The sequence below is a fragment of the Emys orbicularis genome, chromosome 5 (assembly GCF_028017835.1).
Source record: "Emys orbicularis isolate rEmyOrb1 chromosome 5, rEmyOrb1.hap1, whole genome shotgun sequence".
In the NCBI taxonomy this organism is placed as follows: Eukaryota; Metazoa; Chordata; order Testudines; family Emydidae; genus Emys; species Emys orbicularis.
In genome coordinates this window covers 146,045,186-146,067,747 of record NC_088687.1, presented here as the reverse complement: position 1 = coordinate 146,067,747, position 22,562 = coordinate 146,045,186, and the positions used below count along the sequence as shown (strand labels likewise).

At 54.1% G+C, this 22,562-nt stretch overlaps 1 protein-coding gene across 1 annotated transcript in view; it reads right to left on the bottom strand.

The window, feature by feature from the left end:
• LOC135879583 (retinol dehydrogenase 13-like) overlaps nt 1-22,562 on the bottom strand; it is a 60,054-nt gene that overhangs the window by 17,921 nt on the left and 19,571 nt on the right. The window contains exon 2 of the mRNA XM_065405623.1: nt 9,587-9,826. Within this exon, the coding sequence (XP_065261695.1) occupies nt 9,587-9,826 (240 nt within the window). The remainder of the gene's footprint in view (nt 1-9,586; nt 9,827-22,562) is intronic.

Genomic DNA, 22,562 nt, shown 5'->3' with positions numbered 1-22,562 from the left:
AATTTATGTAAGAGCCTTTGGTGAGGGACCTTGTCAAAGGCTTTCTGGAAATCTAAGAACACTATGTCCACTGGATCCCCCTTGTCCACATGTTTGTTGAACCCTTCAAAGAACTCTAATAGATTAGTAAGCCACGATTTCCCTTTACAGAAACCATGTTGACTATTGCTCAACAGTTTATGTTTTTCTATGTGTCTGACAATTTTATTCTTAACTATTGTTTCGACTAATTTGCCCGGTACCGACATTAGACTTACCGGTCTGTAACTGCCGGGATCACCTCTAGAGCCCTTTTTAAAGATTGGTGTTACATTAGCTAACTTCCAGTAATAGAATGACCAGGGAGATTGAAGTGTTCACTTACTGGCTTTAACGCTTCAATCTCCCTGGTTATTCTATTACAGATTTAAAAGTCACTATCATTGCACAAAAAAACTTCAGAAACAGACTTCAAAGAGAAACAGCAGAACTAAAATTCCTTTGCAAATTTAACACCATTAATCTGGGCTTGAATAGGGACTGGGAGTGGCTGGCTCATTACATAAGCAGCTTTTCCTCTCCTGGAATTGACACCTCCTCATCTATTATTGGGAGTGGACTACATCCACCCTGATTGAATTGGCCCTGTCAACACTGGTTCTCCTCTTGCGAAGTAACTTCCTGCTCTCCATGTGTCAGTATATAATGCCTGCATCTGTAACTTTCACTCTATGCACCCGAAGAAGTGAGGTTTTTACCCACGAAAGCTTATGCCCAAATAAATCTGTTAGTCTTTAAGGTGCCACCAGTCTCCTTGTTGTTTTTTTAAGGGTAAGTGGATATTCCAGGACAGCAGGGACCCAAGCAGCTCTGGAGATAATGGGCCTTGCTGAGCTCAGAAGGAGAAATGCCTCCATTTTGCTGAGTAACATTTCCTAGTCGAGTCTTTCCTGCTTTGGTCGAGGATGCTTTGCACCCTGTTGCAACACGAGCGCTCTACAGCAGACGCCCATCCAACCGCCAGGCTCTGAGCGGCTGTGTGTCTGGATTGGGGTGCTTGGAAGTGCCCACGGGTCATGTTAGAAGGTCCAAAATGGGCAGATGTTTGTGGGCGTGGAGCTGAGAGCTTCAGTAGATGCATAAAGCAGAACTGTCTCAGCAACAATAAGGATGACTAAAGCTCTGTCCTGGCAGATTTTCCGTAGGAACCAGGGTAGGACTGGAATGGGAGGGAACGCGAAGGCATACCTCAGGAGATCCTTCCAGAACAGCAGGAAGGCATCTCCCATCTCTCTCTCACACACACCTAAGCAGACAAAGGAACCAGCCCTTTGACTTTGGGGGGATCCGGACCTGAGAATTTGGTCCTCCTGTTGCTGGGAACGTGTGGTGAGGATTTTAGCTTGAATCATGTCTAGCTTGTTAAGTTTTAGCTACTAGGGAGATTTTTATCTTTATTTCTCTTGTGCCCATTTCTGACTGTAATGCCTTACACTTGCACTCACTTCAAACCTACCTCTTGGGAGCGAAATAAACTTCTTGTATTTTTAATCTAAACTAACCCAGTGTTGTGTTTGAACTGAGCTGTTTGGGTAACTCCAGTTAAAGCAGCGACTGCTGGATACAGGGGTAACAGCCCTCTACTGTCTGAGCTGCCCCGGAGAGGGCTGGACGCAGTGGCCTAGCCAGGTTTTAAGTGCAGGGGGAGCAAACATAAAAAAGGCGCCCCCCCTCGGCTCCTCCTCTGGCCACGCCCCCCATGGCTCCTCCTCCGGCCGCGCCGCGTCCCTCCCCCCTTGGCTCCTCCAGCCACGCTGCGCCCCCCCCTCGGAGGGGCTCGGTCCGGGGGGAGGGGGCCGGGTGCAGCCCGGCCGGCCGAGGAAGTTTTTAGGTGCGGTCGGAGGGGGGGGAGAAGAGGCGAGAAAGTGTCACCGGCCCCCGGGGGCGGGACCGCGGCGGGAGGGCGCGGGGAGAGGCACGCGGGAAGCTCCAGGGGGCTGGAGTCTCGGACGTGACCTGAGCGGGGAGCGGACGGTCGGTCCCTGACTCCCCCCTCCCAGACACCCCGCTCATTGGCTCATTGGGTCCGCGCTTACCTGGCTGCCCAGGTGCCTCTGATGAGCGAGCTGCTCCTCCCCCCCAGCGCCAGGGCGCCCAGCTCCTGCTGCTTCCCGCTGAGTCCGGCGTGACCTAGGAGCCGGCTCCCCCCGGGGAACGGAGTCTGTCCCCGTGGCTCGGGCGGGGAGCTTCCAGCTCGTCTCCCCCTGGGCTGGGAGCAAGTCCCTCCTGCCCAGCAGGGGCTCAGGCAGAGCGGGCTGGCGGCGAGGCCCCCCCCGGCGGAGCAGCAGGCACAGCCTTCGGGGGGGGGCCGGAGGGCTCCTCATGGCGGAGGTGGGGGGAGAGCCCCACGGCTGCGGCGGGGACGGGGGTGGCTGCGCACCCCGGCTCGTAGCAGGTGTCCCCGCCCCACCCGGGGGGGCGGGCTGGCTGACGGACGGGGCAGGTGTCCTGCCTCCAGCCCTCTACCGCGCGACTGTGCCCACCTCAGCCTGCGCGGGACCCGCTCCCCGCGGGACCGGGCCGCCCCCTCACAGAGCCCGAGCAGCCGGTCCGTCCCCCTGCGGGCGGCGCTGCTCAGGGTCACTTTGCACCCCACCGCCCGGAGAGCTGGAGCTGCCGCAGCACCTGTGCCCGAGCAGCGGCAGCGCCTCCTCCCGCCCCTCCCTTTCTTCTCCCGCACTGCGAGCCGGGCGCCCCGCTGCAGCCCCCCCCCCCCTCCCGCCGCCGAGCTGCGCCGCGCCGGGACCCACAGCTCCCGCAGCCGCTTTTTAAAAATGTGCTGAGGGGAAGTGGCTGCTTCCCCTGCACCCCCTAGCTACGCTACTGGCTGGACGGTGCAGAACACAGGATTGGGGGGAAATCCGGGATTGGGAGTGACCCTGCAGGTAGTGACCAAGGCTGGTGGAAGCCAGAGGGTGGCTGGTGTATTGCTGCTTGGCTCAGAGGTGCTGGACCTGGGCTGTAGCTATGCACAGAGCTACAGCAGCAAAGCATTGTGAGGTACCCAAGGTTGCAGAGCAGATGGTGCACAACCCCTCACTGGTCTGGACTGCACCCCCAACGTGAGACCTTCTCTTTAGGCTTAGAGTCTTGGCCTCCATTGCCAAACTCATGCATGGAGGGGCACTGCAGACTAAACAATCCCAGTTCCCTCAGCCTCTCCTCATAAGTCATGTGCTCCAGCCCCCTAATCATTTTTGTTGCCCTCCGCTGGACTCTTTCCAATTTTTCCACATCCTTCTTGTAGTGTGGGGCCCAAAACTGGACACAGTACTCCAGATGAGGCCTCACCAATGTCGAATAAAGGGGAACGATCACGTTCCTCGATCAGCTGGCAATGCCCCTACTTATACAGTCCAAAATGCCGTTAGCCTTCTTGGCAACAAGGGCACACTGTTGACTCATATCCAGCTTCTCGTCCACTGTAACCCCTAGGTCCTTTTCTGCAGAACTGCTTCCTAGCCATTCGGTCCCTCGTCTGTAGCAGTGCATGGGATTCTTCCGTCCTAAGTGCAGGACTCTGCACTTGTCATTGTTGAACCTCTTTTTTGTCCCTATATTTTGTCCCTATATGATTGGTTTTGTATTTGTTTTGTTTTTGTTTTGATTGATAAGCTATGTATGGGGAGAAAGGTCTGAGTTAGGTGGACACATCTTAAGATCCCCCGTGGCAGACAGAAGGTTGGCCCCCAGAAATCTGACACTGACCCACTGAAAGACCACTCCAGACTTTGGTAATGATTGTTTTGGGGTGCTCTACTAACTGGTGGGGGACACGTATAAGTGCTGGAGACTAAATAAAGTAAAAGCTTTTAGTGGAAGCACTCGTTTGCGCTGTTTATACCAACCACCCATCAGACAGATGTGCAGTGTCCCCATCAATTTACTTCCTGGCACCGCCTCACAAAGGGTAAAGTTACCCAGAGCTCTGGGTTCAGAAAATCCTGGGTAACACTAGTTGTCTTCTCTGTCTGTGTTCACTGCACTCTTTGGAGCACTTCATATAAGAGTCCTGCCGACTCTGCATATCCTACAATAAGCTCCCGACAGAAATTCGTGAGACCCAAGAAAGACTGCAGCGATTTAATATCCCCTGGCATGGGAAGCTGGATAATACTTTCTACTCTTTCCTTAGTGACTGACCTATCTCCTGCACCCAGTCTAATTCCTAGATACTGTACCTCCTTTTGCTTGATTTGAGACTTAGGAGGATTAAGTCTTAAGCCCTATGTCTGGCAACATTCCAATAAGTTCTGTGCTAATTGTTCATGTTCCTTTGCTGGCTCACTTACCCCACGATGTTATCTAAATATTGATGTATTCATCCGGTTTGTAAAAATCCCTCTTTTTCTAGCATATTTCTCACCACAGCAGGAAGTATGGTTGGTGCATCACAATAGCCCTTAGGTAAAACAGTCGGCAATACTGGGTTCCTGGAAACACAACAGCTGTTGGATACGGCTACCTGGAGTTCAAGGGGAGACTCCAGAGCCTGCTACATATGTACACAACAGAGAACCCCTTCGTTTTAGGAGAGGCCACCTCCATCAATGCAGGACAGGCTGCCACTACTTGTGCCGCTCTCTTCGAAGTTTTATTTAATCCTCTATAATCAACTGTCAGTCTCCACGTTCCAGCTGGCTATTTTACCGGGCCAACTGGTGCGGTATCAGGTGTTGAGCACCACCTAATAAATCCACCCCTCTCTAATTTGTCAATAACATGTCTTAATGAGTCTTTGGCTTCCTGGGGTATTGGATATTGTTTAATGTATGGAGGGGGAGGGAGGAGTCTCCTTCCAGGGTAACTAGGGTCTGTACTCTTCCTGCAGCTGACGAATCTTGTACACATACTCCCAGGGTAACTAGGCTCTGTTTCAGTCCACCAAGCTCCCATCCCTCCGGCATGGGGTGGTTACTTTGGTTTTATTGCCTTCACTGTTTGTGTAGCCAATTCCCTGGGAATTAAATGATTACTGTCACTGTCCTCGTTTCCTGTAAGGTTTGCTAAAGCCATGTTTGGAAAGTCAATAATTATCCCCCATCGTTTTATTGTTTCTGCTCCAATCTGATTTTCTCTCCTTTTAATGGCACATTTTTCCTGGAGGGTGATATTTTAACATAGTCTTGTTTATTCCCCGTATTTGTACTGACTGTCACTGGCTGTGCATTGAATATGTCCTTAGCTATGGGGATCCCTGCCCCTGGAGCCAAAACAAACATTTACAAGCCCATCCCCAACTCAGATGCAAATATGAGGGTGTCCCCAAACATCTACAGTCACGGGTTGCTGACAAATGTGTCCTGAGTCTCGGGAAGGGCTATCCTATGCCATTGGTTCATCGGCAATGGGGTAGTTCAATCCAGAAGTGAACACAGCTACCACAGTCCTTTTTCTTATCTTTTTCTCCCCGTTCCCTACTAACCATACATGCTTGGAACTGTGCCTGCAACTTCTCAGTCTCTCCTTTCAGATCTCTATTCTCCTGTATTAACTATCCGGCTGGCACCCATTCACCATCTCCTCCTCCTCCTCCGCCTCGATTCATTCTGCAATCTCTCTAACCCCAGCCTCGGCCTCCGGGTCCCTCTGTTTCCCACTGACCTAGCTGTGTTCTCAGCTCATTTCCAGGCGTTCCCTCACAGCTGCTTCCATTTTCCCAGCCATTCACCCAGCGGCATGTAGCTGCTTCATCCTCATGCCACGCTTCCATCCATTCCACCACACCTCAGAGTAATGTCTGCGACACGGTGTTTCCTTAGGTGTTTCTGGCTCTAAGTCCCCATCCATCCACATCTGGAATCTCTCTGCTAAGCGTGCGGGAGCCTCTCTGTGCATTCTTGTAACTTCCTTTGTTGCTGCTCCACCCGAGGGAACTGTAAAATACTTCTGAGTCACCCAACCGCTCACTGCAGTGACACCAGCATCAAACCCGACTGGGTGGATTTGATGCTGGGGTGGCTTAAGGCTCCTACCAATGTCCAAAATAGGTTTCGGTTCAGGATTTGCCGGAACCTGGCTTTCATCGTACAGGGCCAGTTGTGGTGCGGCGGCCCCTGCCCAGGGGCTACGTGGTGACTGTTGGCCTAGGTCATTCCAATCCTCCCGGGATCTAGCTTTCAATGGTCCATTTCTGTCCCCGTCCTTCAGGCACAAGAGAAGTCCCCGAAGCTTGCTGCTGCACACCCAGATCGATAACGGGGGCAGCACTTCTCTTTTTTGCAGATTCTCTACAGCTCTTTCCAATTTTCTAGTCTGTTCCTGTGCTTGCTGCAACATACCCTGTGTCTGGACTGCTTTCTGCCTGCATTTTCCCGGGCTCCATTGCTTCTGTTCCTTCTTCGGACTCTTTCTTTCTATTACTTGCCCTGCCAATTTTGTGGCCTGTTGTCTTAGCCATCTAACAGCCATGGCCACGGTTTGCAAGATTCTACATTTCTTTACACTTCTTCTTCAAGGCTATAGTCTCTGGCACTGCCTTACCGATTCCAGCCCATGTCTCCCCACTTTCTTTGTAAACTCGGATGGCCTGCCTTGACCTACTCCCCAGCGCGTCCACACCTTATCAAACTCTGGGGCGATCTGGATGGGGGGGATGAGGGGATTCCCTAGCTCGGAGATTTCGACCATCTTAGGCCGCGACTCCTAGAGTGGGCACCCATCAAATCAGCGGTCGGGGTGCCTGGCGGTGTGCCGACGTCAGCTGCAGCAGCAGAGAACTCAGGGTGCTGATCCCGCAGGCCGCGATGTCCGGCGTAAAGAAGGCCCACAGGCTCAGCGCAGCGGGGAAGGCGCGCTGCCAGGTTTCTTGTCGCCAAAGCGTGGGCCTAGCACCCACTACGAGCTGCAGGTGCACTAGCACGAGTACGCTCGCCACAACGAGACCAGCTCAGTCAGGACACCAGGGCCTGCCCCTAGACCAGCACAAAGACACCCCTCCTGTGACTTCTCCTTTTCTACCGGGATACGAGCAGGGGCCGTGGGACACCCTGCTGCTTTTGGTTATTATCCTGCACCTTCGAGCAAAACATCCCCCTCCAGTCTCCTGTTGGTCCCTCCTCATCTTACAGGGTCGGGGTGTCCCTGTCCCAGCTCCCAGGAATGTGTTCAGGCCATGACTCTGGGTGCTGCTGCACCATGCTCCCCAGTCAGGAATGGGCTGAGTTGGGGCTAGTTAATACCTGCCCCGCCCAGGCCTACTCTGCTTCACTGTCCCTTGTTCATACAGTCAGTTATGCCAAGGGCTCCAGCAAGGCCTACAGGGGGTTCTGCTGGCAGGAGCTGGGCAGATGTGGCTGGCGTGTGGCACAGGGAAGGGGGGTTCCGCAGGCAGGGGCTGGGCAGACGTGGCTGGCGTGTGGGCACAGGGGAGGGGGGTTCTGTAGGCAGGAGCTGGGCAGACGTGGCTGTCGTGTGGGCACAGGGGAGGGAGGTTCTGCAGGCAGGAGCTGGGCAGATGTGGCTGGCGTGTGGGCACAGGGGAGGGGGGTTCTGCAGGCAGGAGCTGGGCAGACGTGGCTGGCGTGTGGCACAGGGGAGGGGGGTTCCGCGGGCAGGGGCTGGGCAGACGTGGCTGGCGTGTGGCACAGGGGAGGGAGGTTCTGCTGGCAGGGGCTGGGCAGACGTGGCTGGCGTGTGGCACAGGGGAGGGAGGTTCCGCAGGCGGGGGCTGGGTAGACGTGGCTGGCGTGTGGCACAGGGGAGGGGGGTTCCGCGGGCAGGAGCTGGGCAGACGTGGCTGGCGTGTGGCACAGGGGAGGGGGGTTCCGCGGGCAGGAGCTGGGCAGACGTGGGCAGGCGTGTGGCACAGGGGAGGGGGGTTCCGCGGGCAGGGGCTGGGCAGACGTGGCTTGCGTGTGGCACAGGGGAGGGGGGTTCCGCGGGCAGGAGCTGGGCAGACGTGGCTGTCGTGTGGACACAGGGGAGGGAGGTTCCGCAGGCAGGAGCTGGGCAGACGTGGCTGGCGTGTGGGCACAGGGGAGGGGGGTTCCGCAGGCAGGGGCTGGGCAGACGTGGCTGGCGTGTGGCACAGGGGAGGGGGGTTCCGCAGGCAGGAGCTGGGCAGACGTGGCTGGCGTGTGGCACAGGGGAGGGGGGTTCCGCGGGCAGGGGCTGGGCAGACGTGGCTGGCGTGTGGCACAGGGGAGGGAGGTTCCGCAGGCGGGGGCTGGGCAGACGTGGCTGGCGTGTGGCACAGGGGAGGGGGGTTCCGCGGGCAGGAGCTGGGCAGACGTGGCTGGCGTGTGGCACAGGGGAGAGGGAGGTTCCGCAGGCGGGGGCTGGGTAGACGTGGCTGGCGTGTGGCACAGGGGAGGGGGGTTCCGCGGGCAGGAGCTGGGCAGACGTGGCTGGCGTGTGGCACAGGGGAGGGGGGTTCCGCGGGCAGGAGCTGGGCAGACGTGGGCAGGCGTGTGGCACAGGGGAGGGGGGTTCCGCGGGCAGGGGCTGGGCAGACGTGGCTGGCGTGTGGCACAGGGGAGGGAGGTTCCGCAGGCGGGGGCTGGGTAGACGTGGCTGGCGTGTGGCACAGGGGAGGGGGGTTCCGCGGGCAGGAGCTGGGCAGACGTGGCTGGCGTGTGGCACAGGGGAGGGGGGTTCCGCGGGCAGGAGCTGGGCAGACGTGGGCAGGCGTGTGGCACAGGGGAGGGGGGTTCCGCGGGCAGGGGCTGGGCAGACGTGGCTTGCGTGTGGCACAGGGGAGGGGGGTTCCGCGGGCAGGAGCTGGGCAGACGTGGCTGTCGTGTGGACACAGGGGAGGGAGGTTCCGCAGGCAGGAGCTGGGCAGCCGTGGCTGGCGTGTGGGCACAGGGGAGGGGGGTTCCGCAGGCAGGGGCTGGGCAGACGTGGCTGGCGTGTGGCACAGGGGAGGGGGGTTCCGCAGGCAGGAGCTGGGCAGACGTGGCTGGCGTGTGGCACAGGGGAGGGGGGTTCCGCGGGCAGGGGCTGGGCAGACGTGGCTGGCGTGTGGCACAGGGGAGGGAGGTTCCGCAGGCGGGGGCTGGGCAGACGTGGCTGGCGTGTGGCACAGGGGAGGGGGGTTCCGCGGGCAGGAGCTGGGCAGACGTGGCTGGCGTGTGGCACAGGGGAGAGGGGTTCCGCAGGCAGGGGCTGGGCAGACGTGGCTGGCGTGTGGCACAGGGGAGGGGGGTTCCGCAGGCAGGAGCTGGGCAGACGTGGCTGTCGTGTGGGCACAGGGGAGGGAGGTTCTGCAGGCAGGAGCTGGGCAGACGTGGCTGGCGTGTGGCACAGGGGAGGGGGGTTCTGCTGGCAGGGGCTGGGCAGACGTGGCTGGCGTGTGGCACAGGGGAGGGGGGTTCTGCTGGCAGGGGCTGGGCAGACGTGGCTGGCGTGTGGGCACAGGGGAGGGGGGTTCTGCAGGCAGGAGCTGGGCAGACGTGGCTGGCGTGTGGCACAGGGGAGGGGGGTTCCGCAGGCAGGGGCTGGGCAGACGTGGCTGGCGTGTGGCACAGGGGAGGGGGGTTCTGCTGGCAGGGGCTGGGCACACTCTGCTGAAGGCCTGTCCCCATCCCTACGCGATGCCACCAACCTGTGACTCCGGCGTTATTGACCAGGATGTCCAGTCGCTTCTCCTCCTGCCGGATCTGCTTGGCAAAGCGCCGGACGGAGGCCATGTTGCTGATGTCCACGATCCTCAGAAGCACGTTTGGGTTCCCGGTGGCCCTCTGGATTTCCTCCACCGCCGCCTGCCCCCGCTCTCTGCTGCGGCAGGCGAGGATGGTGCGGGCGTTCCTGCGGGCCAGGTCCAAGGCCACGTATTTCCCGATCCCTGTGGACACAGGCCCGCGTCACATGGTGACGCTCTAACTTCCCCTTCTCCCTCCAGAACTCAGCCCCTTTGTCTGCCCCAGTGCCCGACATCGCTCTGCCACGCCCCTGCCAACATCCGCCCCCTCCCCGGTCACCCGAGAGCGAGCAGGTGGGGGACATGCCGCGGGGGTATCGCAGAAGAACTGGGTTTGCAGGAGGGTTGAGAGGAGGGGCCGGGGCAGGGGGCAGGAAGGAGAGGGAGCCCGGGGGCAGCAGACAGGTAGGAGCAGAGGCTTCCAGCAGCGGCCAGGCTGGAGCAATGGCAGCTGGAGTCCTGCAGACCCCAAGGTGACCACGGGAGGTGGTGGGGAAGGGGCAGCCTGGGGGAGATTCGTAGGAGGGCAGGACGTGCTTAGGGAGGCAAGTGGGGCAGAGCAGCCTCGGGGGCTCTCTGGGGTGGGCAGTTGGAGAGGAGGAGGCAGGACGGGAGATAGGGAAGGGTCTGGGAGAGGGTATTAGCCGCAGCGAGGGAAGGAAAAAGCCAGGGCCTCAGGACACAAGATATGGGCGAAAGCTGGGCCCTGGATGCCCTGCCCGTAGGAACAGCCTCCCCCAGGCCCAGCGGCAGGGCTGGCTGCTAAGAGGGGCCAAGCAGTGGCACTGATCGACTCGCACTGCACAGAGCAGTCAGAGCATAGGTGCCGACTCCGTGGATGCTCCGGGGCTGGAGCACCCATGGGGAAAAATTAGTGGGTGCTCTGCACCCACCGGCAGCCAAGTTCCCTGCCTCCCCTCCCCTCCTCCGCCTCCTCCCCTGAGCGTGCCGCATCCCCGCTCCTCCGCCTACCTCCCAGCGCTTCCTGCCCGGCTGCCGCCAAACAGCTGTTTGGCAGCGTTAGCACGCCCCGGGAGGGAAGGGGAGGAGGCGGGGCCGGGGCGGGGATTTGGGGAAGGGGTTGGAATGGGGGTTGGGGAGGGGGCGGGGCTTCATGGAAGGGGTGGACTGGGGGCGGGGCCAGGGGCGGAGTGGGGGTCGAGCACCCAGAGGAAAGCAGGGAAGTCAGCACCTATGGGAGGACACCTCTGACCCAAGGAGCAGAGGGGTCTCAGTGCTGGCTCTGGGGACCTGGGACCCCTGCCTGCCCTGCCTGCGAGGGGCAGCACTCAGCTCCATGGGGACTGGGCTCAGTGCGGGGAGGGGGAGAGTGGCCAGACAGGGCCCCGGAGGGGCTGAGGGCTGGGGAGAGGACGGCCAGACGGGACCCCGGGGTGGGGGGAGAGGATAGCCAGACGGGGCTCCAGGGGAAGAGGATGGCCAGATGGGGCCCTGGGGGGCTGAAGGGGGGAGAGGATGGCCAGAGAGGGCTCCGGGGGAGGAGGGAGGGGAAGAGGACAGCCAGACGGGGCCCTGGGGGGCGGGGAAGAGGACAGCCAGATGGGGCCCTGGGGGACAAGGCCGGGGAGAGGACGGCCAGACGGGGCCCTGGGGGGTGGGGAAGAGGACAGCCAGACGGGGCCCCAGGGGATAAGGCCGGGGAGAGGACGGCCGGATGGGGCCCCGGGGGACAAGGGCGGGGAGAGGACGGCCAGACGGGGCCCTGGGGGTCGGGGAGGGGAAAGAGGACAGCCAGACGGGGCCCTGGGGGGCGGGGAAGAGGACAGCCAGATGGGGCCCCGGGTGACAAGGGCGGGGAGAGGACGGCCGGACGGGGTCTCGGGGGGGGGCAGGGGTTTCACTATGTGGGTATTCACTGCGTCACCCGAGCTTTACTTGCCTTCTCTCCCTCAACCGTTCCGCCCCGCCCCGCTTACTGCCTGCCCTCCCCCGCCGCCCCCGTGCCTCTCCCTGCCCCGGCTCCTCACTCAACGCCTCCGGCGCACCCCAGCCCGCAGCTGCCCAAACCTCCCTCCTCAAACCCCCCTGCTGGGCCCGGCATGAGGCAATCGCTGGAGGGCAGCCAGCCCCTTCGCCCCCCATTCTGCTCGCAGTGCGCTCGCCCCACGCCCGTCCCCGCTGTCCCGGGCCGTGCTCAGCGCCTGCTGGACGGGGTGTCGAACGGTGGCGGGGGGACATGCTGTGTCAGCGGCACGATGGCCGGGGCGTCCCCTCCTCTCGGCACTCACAGGCTCAGGCGGGTCGGGGGAGGGCAGAGCAGGTTGGTGGCTGCTCCATGGAGGGTCTCTCAGATTTGGCAATCAGCCGGGGGGGGGGGTGTCCCCTTCCCACCCGCAGCCCATGGGGCTCCAAGCTTCCCGGAGGGCCAAAGGGGGCAGAGGTCCAGAGACGGGGGTGGGGGGTGATGTTCCCCTGGTGTTATCCGGACCAGTGATCTGCGAGGTCACTCCAATCCTCGACTCTGGGAGGCAGCCTGACCCTGCTCACTGTGAGAGCCCCCACTCCTGGGCTGTTCACGCACAGCCCCTGGCATGTAAACTGCTCCTTGGATTCTGCAAGCGAATGACACTAGCCAATATCTCCGGTCCCAGACGCAACCCTTCCATCTTCCAGTGTCCGATTATGCCCACTGGACGCTGCAAGCTTATATGAGTTTGTCAATTTAACAAAGAAATTGATCTGTTCCAGGCTTGTTCTCCCAAGGGGAGCCTCTGACACACTGCAAACCAAACGCACTGCGTCAGGGAGAACAAACAAACACATTTATTAAAGATAGATTTTGAGTGATTATAAGTCAAAGCGCAACAAGTCAGATTTGGTCAAATGAAACAAAAGCAAAACACATTCTAAGCTGATCTGAACACTTTCAGTGCCCTTACAAATATAGATGCTTCTCACCACAGGCTGGCTGGTTGTGTGACGAACTGGGACTGTTCTTAAAGTGGTCTGTGAATGCTGACAGGGGAGTGTGGCTAGGATAGTCTGCAATGGGGGGATGGGAGACTGACCGACGGAGAATACCTGAGCATGTAACATGAGAACCCAGGAAGGAGTGAGAGGCCAGGTGACACCTTTGCCCGGGAAACTGAACAAAGGCTGTGGGAGGGGTCGCTGGAGGCAGAGTCTCAGGAGCTGGCTGGTTAGGTGGCTGGGGGGCAGAGAGGGCTCTGACCTCCCAGGGGGGCTAGGGTGCCCGAGGACCCCAAGATGGACCTAACTGAGGGGTATCCTGTTGTCTGTGCCTGCAAGACCGGTCTTGGACTGTGTCCCTGTCATCTAAATAAACCTTCTGCTTTACTGGCTGGCTAAGAGTCATGGTGAATCGCAGGAAGCCGGGGGTGCAGGGCCCTGAGTTCCCCCACACTCCGTGACAGGTTGCCCTTCAGCCAGGCTCTCCCCTCTGATCAGCGCTTCTGTCGCTTGGTGTGGTGTCTGTAGATGTAGGTGGAAGAGAAGAAGAGCATGGCCAACGTCTCTCCCTTTTATCATGTTCCTTCTTCCCCCTTGGCTTTGCCCCCCCCTTCAGAGTCAGGTGAGCGTTACCTCATCGCAGTCCCAAACTGACCAAGGGAAGGGGGGTGACTCACTCGAGAGTCCAACAGATCCTTTGTTGTTGCCTAAGCCAGTGTCCTTTGTTCCTGTGAGGCTGGGCTGGGTTTGTCCCATACATGCCCTGATGAGGTGTGAACTGCCCCTCTGCTCTTGGAGAGTTTTGCCTGGGCTTATTTTAAGCCATGAGGACACATTTTCAGCCTCATAACTATATACATGAAATTACAACCTATAACATCACTATAACAACAATGCTCAGTGCATCACGAGCCTTCCGAAGACATCTGACATGACAAACTTTGCATTGGACACCCCACAAGCATATTATAAGGACGAACATGGGGGTGCAGAGAGTTCCCCCAAGGTACACAATGTCACAAGGGTGGCTGCTCCACGGAGGGTCTCTTGAATTCGGCAATCAGCCGTAGGGGTCCCCTCCCCACCTGCTGCCCGTGGAGGCTCCAAGCTTCCCGGAGGGCCAAAGGATGCAGAGGTCCAGAGAGAGGGGGATGAGGACAGAGCCTCTGGTGCTGGGGGTTGGGGGCAGGGAAAGTGAGCTGGTCCTGCTCCGTTCTGGTTTCTGACTCCTGGCTCCAACTCCTGGCTACAGCTCTGACCCTTTGGCTGAGGCTTTGGCTTCTGACTCCAGTTCTGCCCTTCAGTTTGGCCCCCCAGCTCTGACACCAGCTTCACCCTGGGACTGACGCCTGATTCCTGAATCTACGCTTGGCATTTCTCTGGGCTTCCACCACAGGCGCCAGGCAAGGTCCTGCTCCACCCCTAGGTAGGCTGCCAAGGCCCTGGCCGCTTGCAGTTCGAGCACCCAGAAAAGACCAGACGTAGGAAGGGTGCAGGCTGAATGAAGTGGAGGTCTCTTCTGGAACTACCACTGCAGGCGCCCTGCACCCATAGGTGCCGACTCTGTGGGTGCTCCAGCCCTGGAGGCGGGGCGGGAGTGGGGGCTTAAAATAAATAAATTAATGGAGATATCCTAGAACTGGAAGGGACCTTGAAAGGTCTACGAGTCCATCCCCCTGGACTAAGTACTGATTTTGCCCCAGATCCCTAAGTGGCCCCCTCAAGGATTGAACTCACAACCCTGGGTTTAGCAGGCCAATGCTCAAACCACTGAGCTATCCCTCCCCCCCAGGGCAACCAACTAACAGAACGAGGGCAGGAAAAGACATGCATCAGCCAACCCCTGTTGAACCGTCCCCTTCTGCCAGACCCCAAGCCAACACAGAGTGACCAAGTTCCACCCCAGCTCTCCGCCGATGAAACAGACCGGCGCCAAACTCCAGGACTCTACCTGTACTGTGGGGAATCCAGGCATTTTGCAGCGGGTTGCCCAGCCAAGAACCTCTGCCCCTCTGGGTCAGACAACTCCAGGACCCAGGTCCAGCAGCAGGGCCAGAGCTGGGTCAGTACCTCACTCCACCACACCATGAGCCACCCCGCTGGAATCCTGACACCCCTAACCAGAGCACCACTCCACTTCGTCTGACCTCCCTTTCAGCACCCTGCAATGCCCAGCCTCCGCTTGGAGGCATTGGTCGACTTGGGCACAGCTGGTAACTTCATTGATCAAGAAATTGTCAAGGGTCATCGGCTTCCTCCCCCCCGCCCCCCCAAGGACTCCCCTCAGCTCGTTCAGACCATTGAGGGGTCACTTCTCTCTTCGGGGCCCGTCACCTATCAAACAGCACCTCTGGAGGTGTGACGTTATTGACATAAACTGGGACCATATAGATCATTGTTGCAACCAAGGTCCTGTAGTGTACATGGCATAGGGTGTACATGGCATACATTGAATAATAAGACTAATGTACTGTATAATGGCAATGTGTATGTGTTCATTGTTGGGAAAAGGTGTATGAGTGAAGAGTGGAAGTTTCCTTTGTAGGTTAAAAGAAGCCAAGAAGGGGAGAAGGAAAAAGAACAGAATGAGTTAACTGAGGGAAAAAATAGCTAGCAAGCTCAGTCCAAAGATAAGACGCTGGACCCATCCAAGGATACTACCCACAGCTAAGACTTGGCTGACAGCCAAGAAAAGGGGGGGCCTGAATGTGCCCAAGCAACTATGAGATCTGCAAAACACTGCCAGGCATTAATGAAATGTGTTAGGTTTCTTTTCTCACAGATAAAAGAAGTGCTACCCAAAGACCCTAGCAGCCCTGCCATTCATTGAAACAAGGAGACTGAGTCTACGTAAAGTCCATCAACGAAAGACTGCTTTGGCTCCACACTGGAAAGGCCCTTTCCAAGTCCTGTTCACCACCAACACCGCTGTGAAGTGCCAAGGACTGCCTACCTGGACCCATGCTTCTCACTGTAAAAAGACCCCTCCACCTCGGGAGGACTCTCCGACTGATAAGCCTATTTCTCCTTCTAGCTCTGCTGTGCCTTCTGGACAGCAGGAAAAAGGAAAAAAGACAAGGTGAAGTGCTAGTAACCTCTCCCTTGTCCACTGACAGACCTACTGTGCCTTTGGATTTTTCTAGAAGAAGCAAAACCATTACAGGGTGATGTGCTAGTAACCTCTCCCCTGTATGATGCTAAACCACACTGTTTCAGGAAAAGAGAAGAAGGAACACTTGCTTCATTGAAACCACAAAGTCCAGGGATTCCTGACTACAAGAGACATTAAGAACTGACCCTGGTGAAGAAACAAAGAATTATACACTGGCAGGAAGAAACTTGTGGGACCCATGCTTGGGAACGTGGTATTGATTGGATTTTGGGGTTTATTCTACAGGCTGCGCCCTGTGTTTTGGATAAGTCCTTCAGCATGTATTGCCCTCCCTAATTGGATTTTAAATGATAAGTACCAAAGGCACCTTGTTGCCATTGCCCCTGCCATCTCCTCCATTACACTATTACCCCTGTAACACATCCAAATACAGACAATGCCATAGATTTGATAAAACCAATGACTAAGGCCTTCACACTTTGGTGATTTATTTAAATATTGTTTGAAAAATATATTTTTAAGGTTCAGGATATCCCATATAAGCAAACAATTGAATGGCTCAGTGGAGATAAAAGTATATGATATCACTACCAGTGAACCCCAAGAATCTGTAATTACAATTGATGGGTTCTATAGCGAATGTTCCTGGAATTTGCACTGTGTTAAATGAGAAAGGCCCTTATTGTTATTTGGTCACCCAATTAGTGAACAATTAAACGAATACCCAAATTGCTCACAGGAGGCTGCCATTAGATTAGCACAACAGAGGGCTTGGGTTATTTCCTCTAGAAAGAAGAGAGACTTGACCGGATCCCTTTGGGATGGGGCCAATAATGCAGCAGCAGTTTGGAATATTTTTAAGAACCAAGAACATGATGAGAAATTGGGGCAACTAGAGAAGGCCATTGGCCTTGTTTCTGGAGTACAACTAACCCAGGTACAGGCTGGAGTTGGTGAGTTACATGTTATTTCCGCCCTTAGTTCCATGACCCAGAAGTTGCTGACAGAGATGGTATTGAATATCACTGAGGCTGGGAAGGCATTGCAGTGGGATCTAGCATGTTCAGAAATTCAGGATTTCCTGAATGACCAGCTAATGGCCATTCGGAATGATCTAGAGCATCAGGCTTGGCCCACTGCCCTTACAGACACATCAGGAGTACCATCTGATCTGTGGCCATGGAGACATACTTGGAGACTTTCTGGGTGGAAGTGCAGACATTCTCAGTGCTCCTTCCAAGCATATGGACCGGTTGGGGGGGGGGGGGGGGGGGCTCCCACATACCGAATCCTCCCGGGTCCTTGGGGAGGATGCATGTGGGATTGGGTAATTCACCGAGATATCTGGGAAATTAGACCTCCTGGTATGCCCAATCGATTTTTAGTCAGTGCTCCTGGGATTACATCTGACATTTGGATGGGGTTAGGGAGTCAATGGACATTTTGGCTGTTACAACCCCCACAGCTTCAGTGTATCCGTAAACTGAAGCCAGGAGCAGTTGTTACTCTTCATGACTACGTTTGCTGGGAGGGTAGGGGACAAGGAACTACCCTGACATGACACTTATTTTTTTCAAGCTAATGATAGCTGTGTGTATGTTAATGCCACCACATCGCAAGACATACATTTTAATTGCATTACCACTGCAGGCAATTATATTATTTACTGGCCTGCAGATAGAATTTTGCAAGTAGTCCTTAGGTTCCAGATACCCTTTAATTGGACTAGTTTAGTACCTGATCGATTTCAAAATTTGCTTTCACTGTTACCAGAGGTTCAGAAAATCTCTGAAGTACAAGGGCAAATTCACATGCTTCAAAATATATATCAAGTTAAAAAGTATGCCTTTCAGACAGCTTATAGAGTATCCACCTTATGTACTAAGTATGATGTATTGTGTTATATGACTAAGATTGTACAACAACCCCATCATATTATCGCTATGGGAATGTTATTGTTTGTGTTGTTGTTAGCTAGTGTAGGAGTATGTTATTGTTGTGGTAAAGGACGTAATAATAGTAATACCTTTCATGTCCATACTCATCATGCATTGTCATTACATCCAATTAAAACCCCTAAGGTTGAAGCATCTGATGTAAAATCTGAATTCCGAGATTTAATGCAAATAGAGATTTGAAAATGTTTGTTGTACTAGTAGTACAAAAGGGGGGGTTGTGGAAGCAGAGAAAGAACGGACAGGAAGGGGATTGCAATGCATGACAGTTCGTTAGCAAGAGTTAGGCTAACTGTAACCCTAATAACGCGAGATTTGTAGAAGCGAGGAATGTGTGAGGCGAGTGGGAAAGAACTGTGTGAGAAGTTGTTGCGACCTTGTGTAGATAATATGGAATGTAGACTAAGAGTCTACATTAGTGAGCAAAACAAGATATCAGAATGACCTATGTATAAACAAAATGCAGCTGTTGCTCATTATTGTCTGTAACAAAAGGTATAAATGCTTGCTGTAATTGTTTACCTGTTGAGAGACCTGCTTAGCTCTCTCCCTCTATGCAATTGATAGAGAGAAAGAAAATAAAGTATCTGATTTGCTGTACCCAAACAAAAAGTGAGAACTCTGTTATTCTCCGACACTTCTAACCCAATAGTAGCTGTAGTGAGACAGACCCAAGGATGGGGAGCTCTTGGGATGCAGTCAGTGATGTTTGTGTCATCCCTTCCTGCATCAATTTTGCGTTGGGGGTGTGACGTTATTGACATAAACTGGGACCATATAGATCATTGTTGCAACCAAGGTCCTGTAGTGGCACCAAATCTTGTATAAAGGGGGTCAAATAGGGTGTCTAAGACAAGGTTATGGTTTACTGGTTATGATTATGCTGTCTATATGTGTGTATCAGTTTTGTAGTTGAAGTTATGAATATTGGCTCTATACTGTCTATATGGCAAACTTATGCTATGCTTCTGGGTGACATCCCAGACAAGCTGGGATTAGCTCTGCCTAGCCTGCTTGATGGCCCATTAAGGACCATCAGCTATACAATGGACTCATTGAGAGAAGGCAAATATGCCTTCAGACTCAGCAAAGTATGCAGGGACTGGCCCATGTGACTCCAGGCTCCATTTTGCTGTAATTTTCCACAGTAAGAACAAAGAGGTGTTCTTACACCTGGAAAAGACTATAAAAGGCTGATGCCTCATCTCCATTTTGTCTTCAATCCTGCTTCTTACCTCTGGAGGAACTTTGCTACAAGCTGAAACTTTGAACAAAGGACTGAATGACCCATCCCAACAGGGGATGTATTCCAGAGACTTAATTTGAACCTGCAGTTTATTCTATCACTGCTGCAAGCCTGAACCAAGAACTTTGCCATTACTGTATGTAATTGATTCCATTTAACCAATTCTAGCTCTCATCTCTATCTTTTTCTTTTATCAATAAACCTTTAGATTTTAGATTCTAAAGGATTGGCAACAGCGTGATTTGTGGGTAAGATCTGATTTGTATATTGACCTGGGTCTGGGGCTTGGTCCTTTGGGATCAGGAGAACCTTTTTTCTTTTACTGGGCTATTGGTTTTCATAACCATTTGTCCCCATAACGAGTGGCACTGGTGGTGATACTGGGAAACTGGAGTGTCTAAGGAAATTGCTTGTGAGACTTGTGGTTAGCCAGTGGGGTGAGACCGAAGTCCTCTTAGTCTGGCTGGTTTGGTTTGCCTTAGAGGTGGAAAAACCCCAGCCTTGGGCTGTGACTGCCCTGTTTGAGCAATTTGTCCTGAGTTGGCACTCTCAGTTGGGTTCCGCCAGAACCGCATTGTCACAGTGGCGTAGTCGTGCTTGGATCCACAGAACCAGGTCAATTAAGCTTTGGGTCAGAACCCCACGCTATCCACATTTGAAATTTGGGATTGAGAGTTTTGTTGGTTAAAGAGCTGCTGCAATGGCTGAGCAAAGAGCATATGAGGGACTTGGCAAAAAAGTCCTGGAAAATTTGTGTTCAGAAAAGAGGATAAGCTTTAGAAAGAAAGCTACAAAGGAAGAACTGAGAAATCTTAATAGCCAGTGATCAGGGGGCAAGAGCACAGCCCTTACCTGAGGCTACAGAAGATGCAGAAAAAATTAGAGTGCAAAAGGTAACAAGTAAACTGCAATTTGAGCATGAACAGAAGCTAGCAGATCTTTGATTGCTGGAGAAGCAAAAAATAGCAGAATTAGGAGAGAGAGAGAGAAAGAGGCTGCTGAGAGAGAGAAAGAAGCCGATCAAAGAAAGAAGGAGGCTGATGAGAGAGAAGAGAGAGCTCGTAAGGGGCGTCTAGAGCTGCTCGCTGCTGAACAGGAGACTCACAAGATGGAACAGGAGACGGCCAGACTTCAGCTCCAAGTAATGGAAGAGCGGAGAAAGTCATCCCCACCGGGTACTCCACTTCCCCCCCCCCCCCCCCGCCATGAGAAAAACTGGGAAAGGATGTGTCCCATTTACAATGATACTGAGGATATAGAGGAGTTTTTGTCTACCTTTGAACGCCTCTGCAATCTGTACCAGTTCCCCGAGGGTCAGCGAATGCCTGTCCTGCTGACCAGACTGACTGGAAAAGCCAGGGAGGTATTTAATGAATTGGGGGAACAAGAAGCCTTGGATTATGGGCGGTTTAAAGATTCTGTGTTAAGGCGGTTCAAGGTTACTCCTGAATCTTACAGAGTTAAGTTTAGAAAGTTTAAGATGTCTAATGATTGTACTTTTGTAGAATGTGCTCATAAGCTGATGGGTTTTGTTAAAAAGTGGGTTAAGGGAGCCAAGGCGCATGGGAGTTTTGAAAAACTGCTGGATTTAATAACTTTGGAACAGTTCTTAGACATTGTGCCTGACAATGTGAGAGCAGCTGTGTGTGATAGGGACCCTGAGTCAGTCCTATGGGCAGCAGAGATTGCGGATGCCTATACCCAAAACAGGGCTCGAGAAGGGTGTAAAACCCCGGGGAAAACTAATCACCATTCTCCCCAGTTCAAGAGGAGGGAAGGATTTAAAAGTAAACCTGACTCTTCTAAAGGAGTTCAAGGGGGCCCGGAGGGTAGGAACTCACATCCCAGGACGGAACAGGTTACATGCTATCACTGTGGTATGCTGGGTCACATGAGACCAGACTGCCCGACACTGAAGGGCAGTCCAAAACCAGGAACCCCAAATGCCACGGCCAATGCTAACCCTGTTGTTATAAACTCACAGGCAAGCTACACAGAGCCCAGCATTGGTGCCCTGTGTGCAAATGCTGTTTCTGTGGTCTCTGAAGAATTTGACCTTAAAACTCACATTAAAGCTAAATATGGGGAAATAATGCAGAGTTTATTAGCAGTGCAGAAGTGAATGGAGTAAGGTGTATGGCATGGAGGGACACCGCAGCAGATATCACTTTGGTTAAAGCAAGTCTTGTCAGGAAGGAAGATAATTGGCCAGGTGAAGATGTGACTGTTGTAGCCTTATCTGAGTATTTTGTCACGGTGCCTTTGGCTAAAATCCACCTGAAATGGAAGGGATTTGAGGGCACCATGGTTGTGGGAGTAAAAGACACAATCCCTAAGGATATTATGATTGGAAATGATATTAAAGCTATGGTCAGTCAAGTTAACACAAACCAGGCACAGGAGAGGATTGATCCTAAGGTTGTGCCTATGGAGGGTTTCTCCAAAAGTTTGTCTTTGGAAAGTAGCTGTTTGGCTGTGAATGAAGTTGCTGAATGTCTATCTAATGTCTCAGAAGTAAATCTGGAATTAGATCAAGCGAAGGGAGAGGAGAACAAGGAGATTTTGGATGAGCCTAGGCAGTCTTGTGAGCTGATGGCTTTATCTAGTCAGCAGTTTGGGAAGGCGAGGAGAGTGGAAGATGAGTGTCCCTATACCTTACCTGTTTCCTGTGTGAAGAATAGTGACAGTGAAGGAAATGTGCCTGTGTCTGTCAGGGGTATTGACTTGCCTATGGAGGAAGCTACCCCAGTCTCCAAGCAGTTGTCTATGAACAGCCCGGTGTGCTGGGACAAGGGAAATGAAATCCCAAACTGTATGTCTAGTAAAGGTAAATGTGTCTCCAACTCTTTTTTGTCTGTGGAGCAGAGGGTGCCTTTCAGCCTGTGATGGTTGAGAGTAATTCAGTTGTCTCAGATTTGGTTCTGGATTCAACTAAAGCCCAGGAAGGGAATGGTCCTAAGTTTGTGTCTGCTGGGGAGAATGGCACTGTAACTAGGTTGCATCCAGTTAGTGTCTTAGCAAAATCCCAGAGACCAGACAATTCTGGTGCTTGTATCTTGCCTGTTGCTCATGTGTGGTTGGAGAAGGGTGTAACAACTCTGTCTAATCAGGGTGATACCCTAGCCAGGGCACAAGGAGAGCAGAAAGGTAATTTGGTTGTGGTACCTACGGACAGTTTAACAACTTGTAGCAAAAAGGACAAAATTCCTAAGCTTGTGTGTGGCAAAGGAAAGGAGAATGCTTCTGACCTTTCATCTAGTGAGTCTATGGGTTTGCCTGAAAGGGGATTGTGTAGAAATCTGCCTGATGGGCCAAAGGTGATCCTAAATGTAAGTAAGACCCAGACAGAGTCTGTTGTTGCTCAGGGAAGTGTTCCTTTAGAGCAAGCCCTAGGTGAAGAGGGTAAGAGGAGTGATTTGCTGCTTAGAAAAGCTCCTGGGGAAAGGAATCCTCATGGAAATCTGTGCAAGCAGTTCCCTGCAACTGAAGGGTGTGAGAGTGATTTAATCAAGGAAGTTTCAGTTCCTAACAGCCAGAAGTTGTCTGTTGTGAATGGATCCACTGACTTTCCTTTTAAAAGATCCAGTGTGGGTAGCTTTGAGAAGGTCTCAGAGGAAGTAAAAGTTGTTAAGGAAT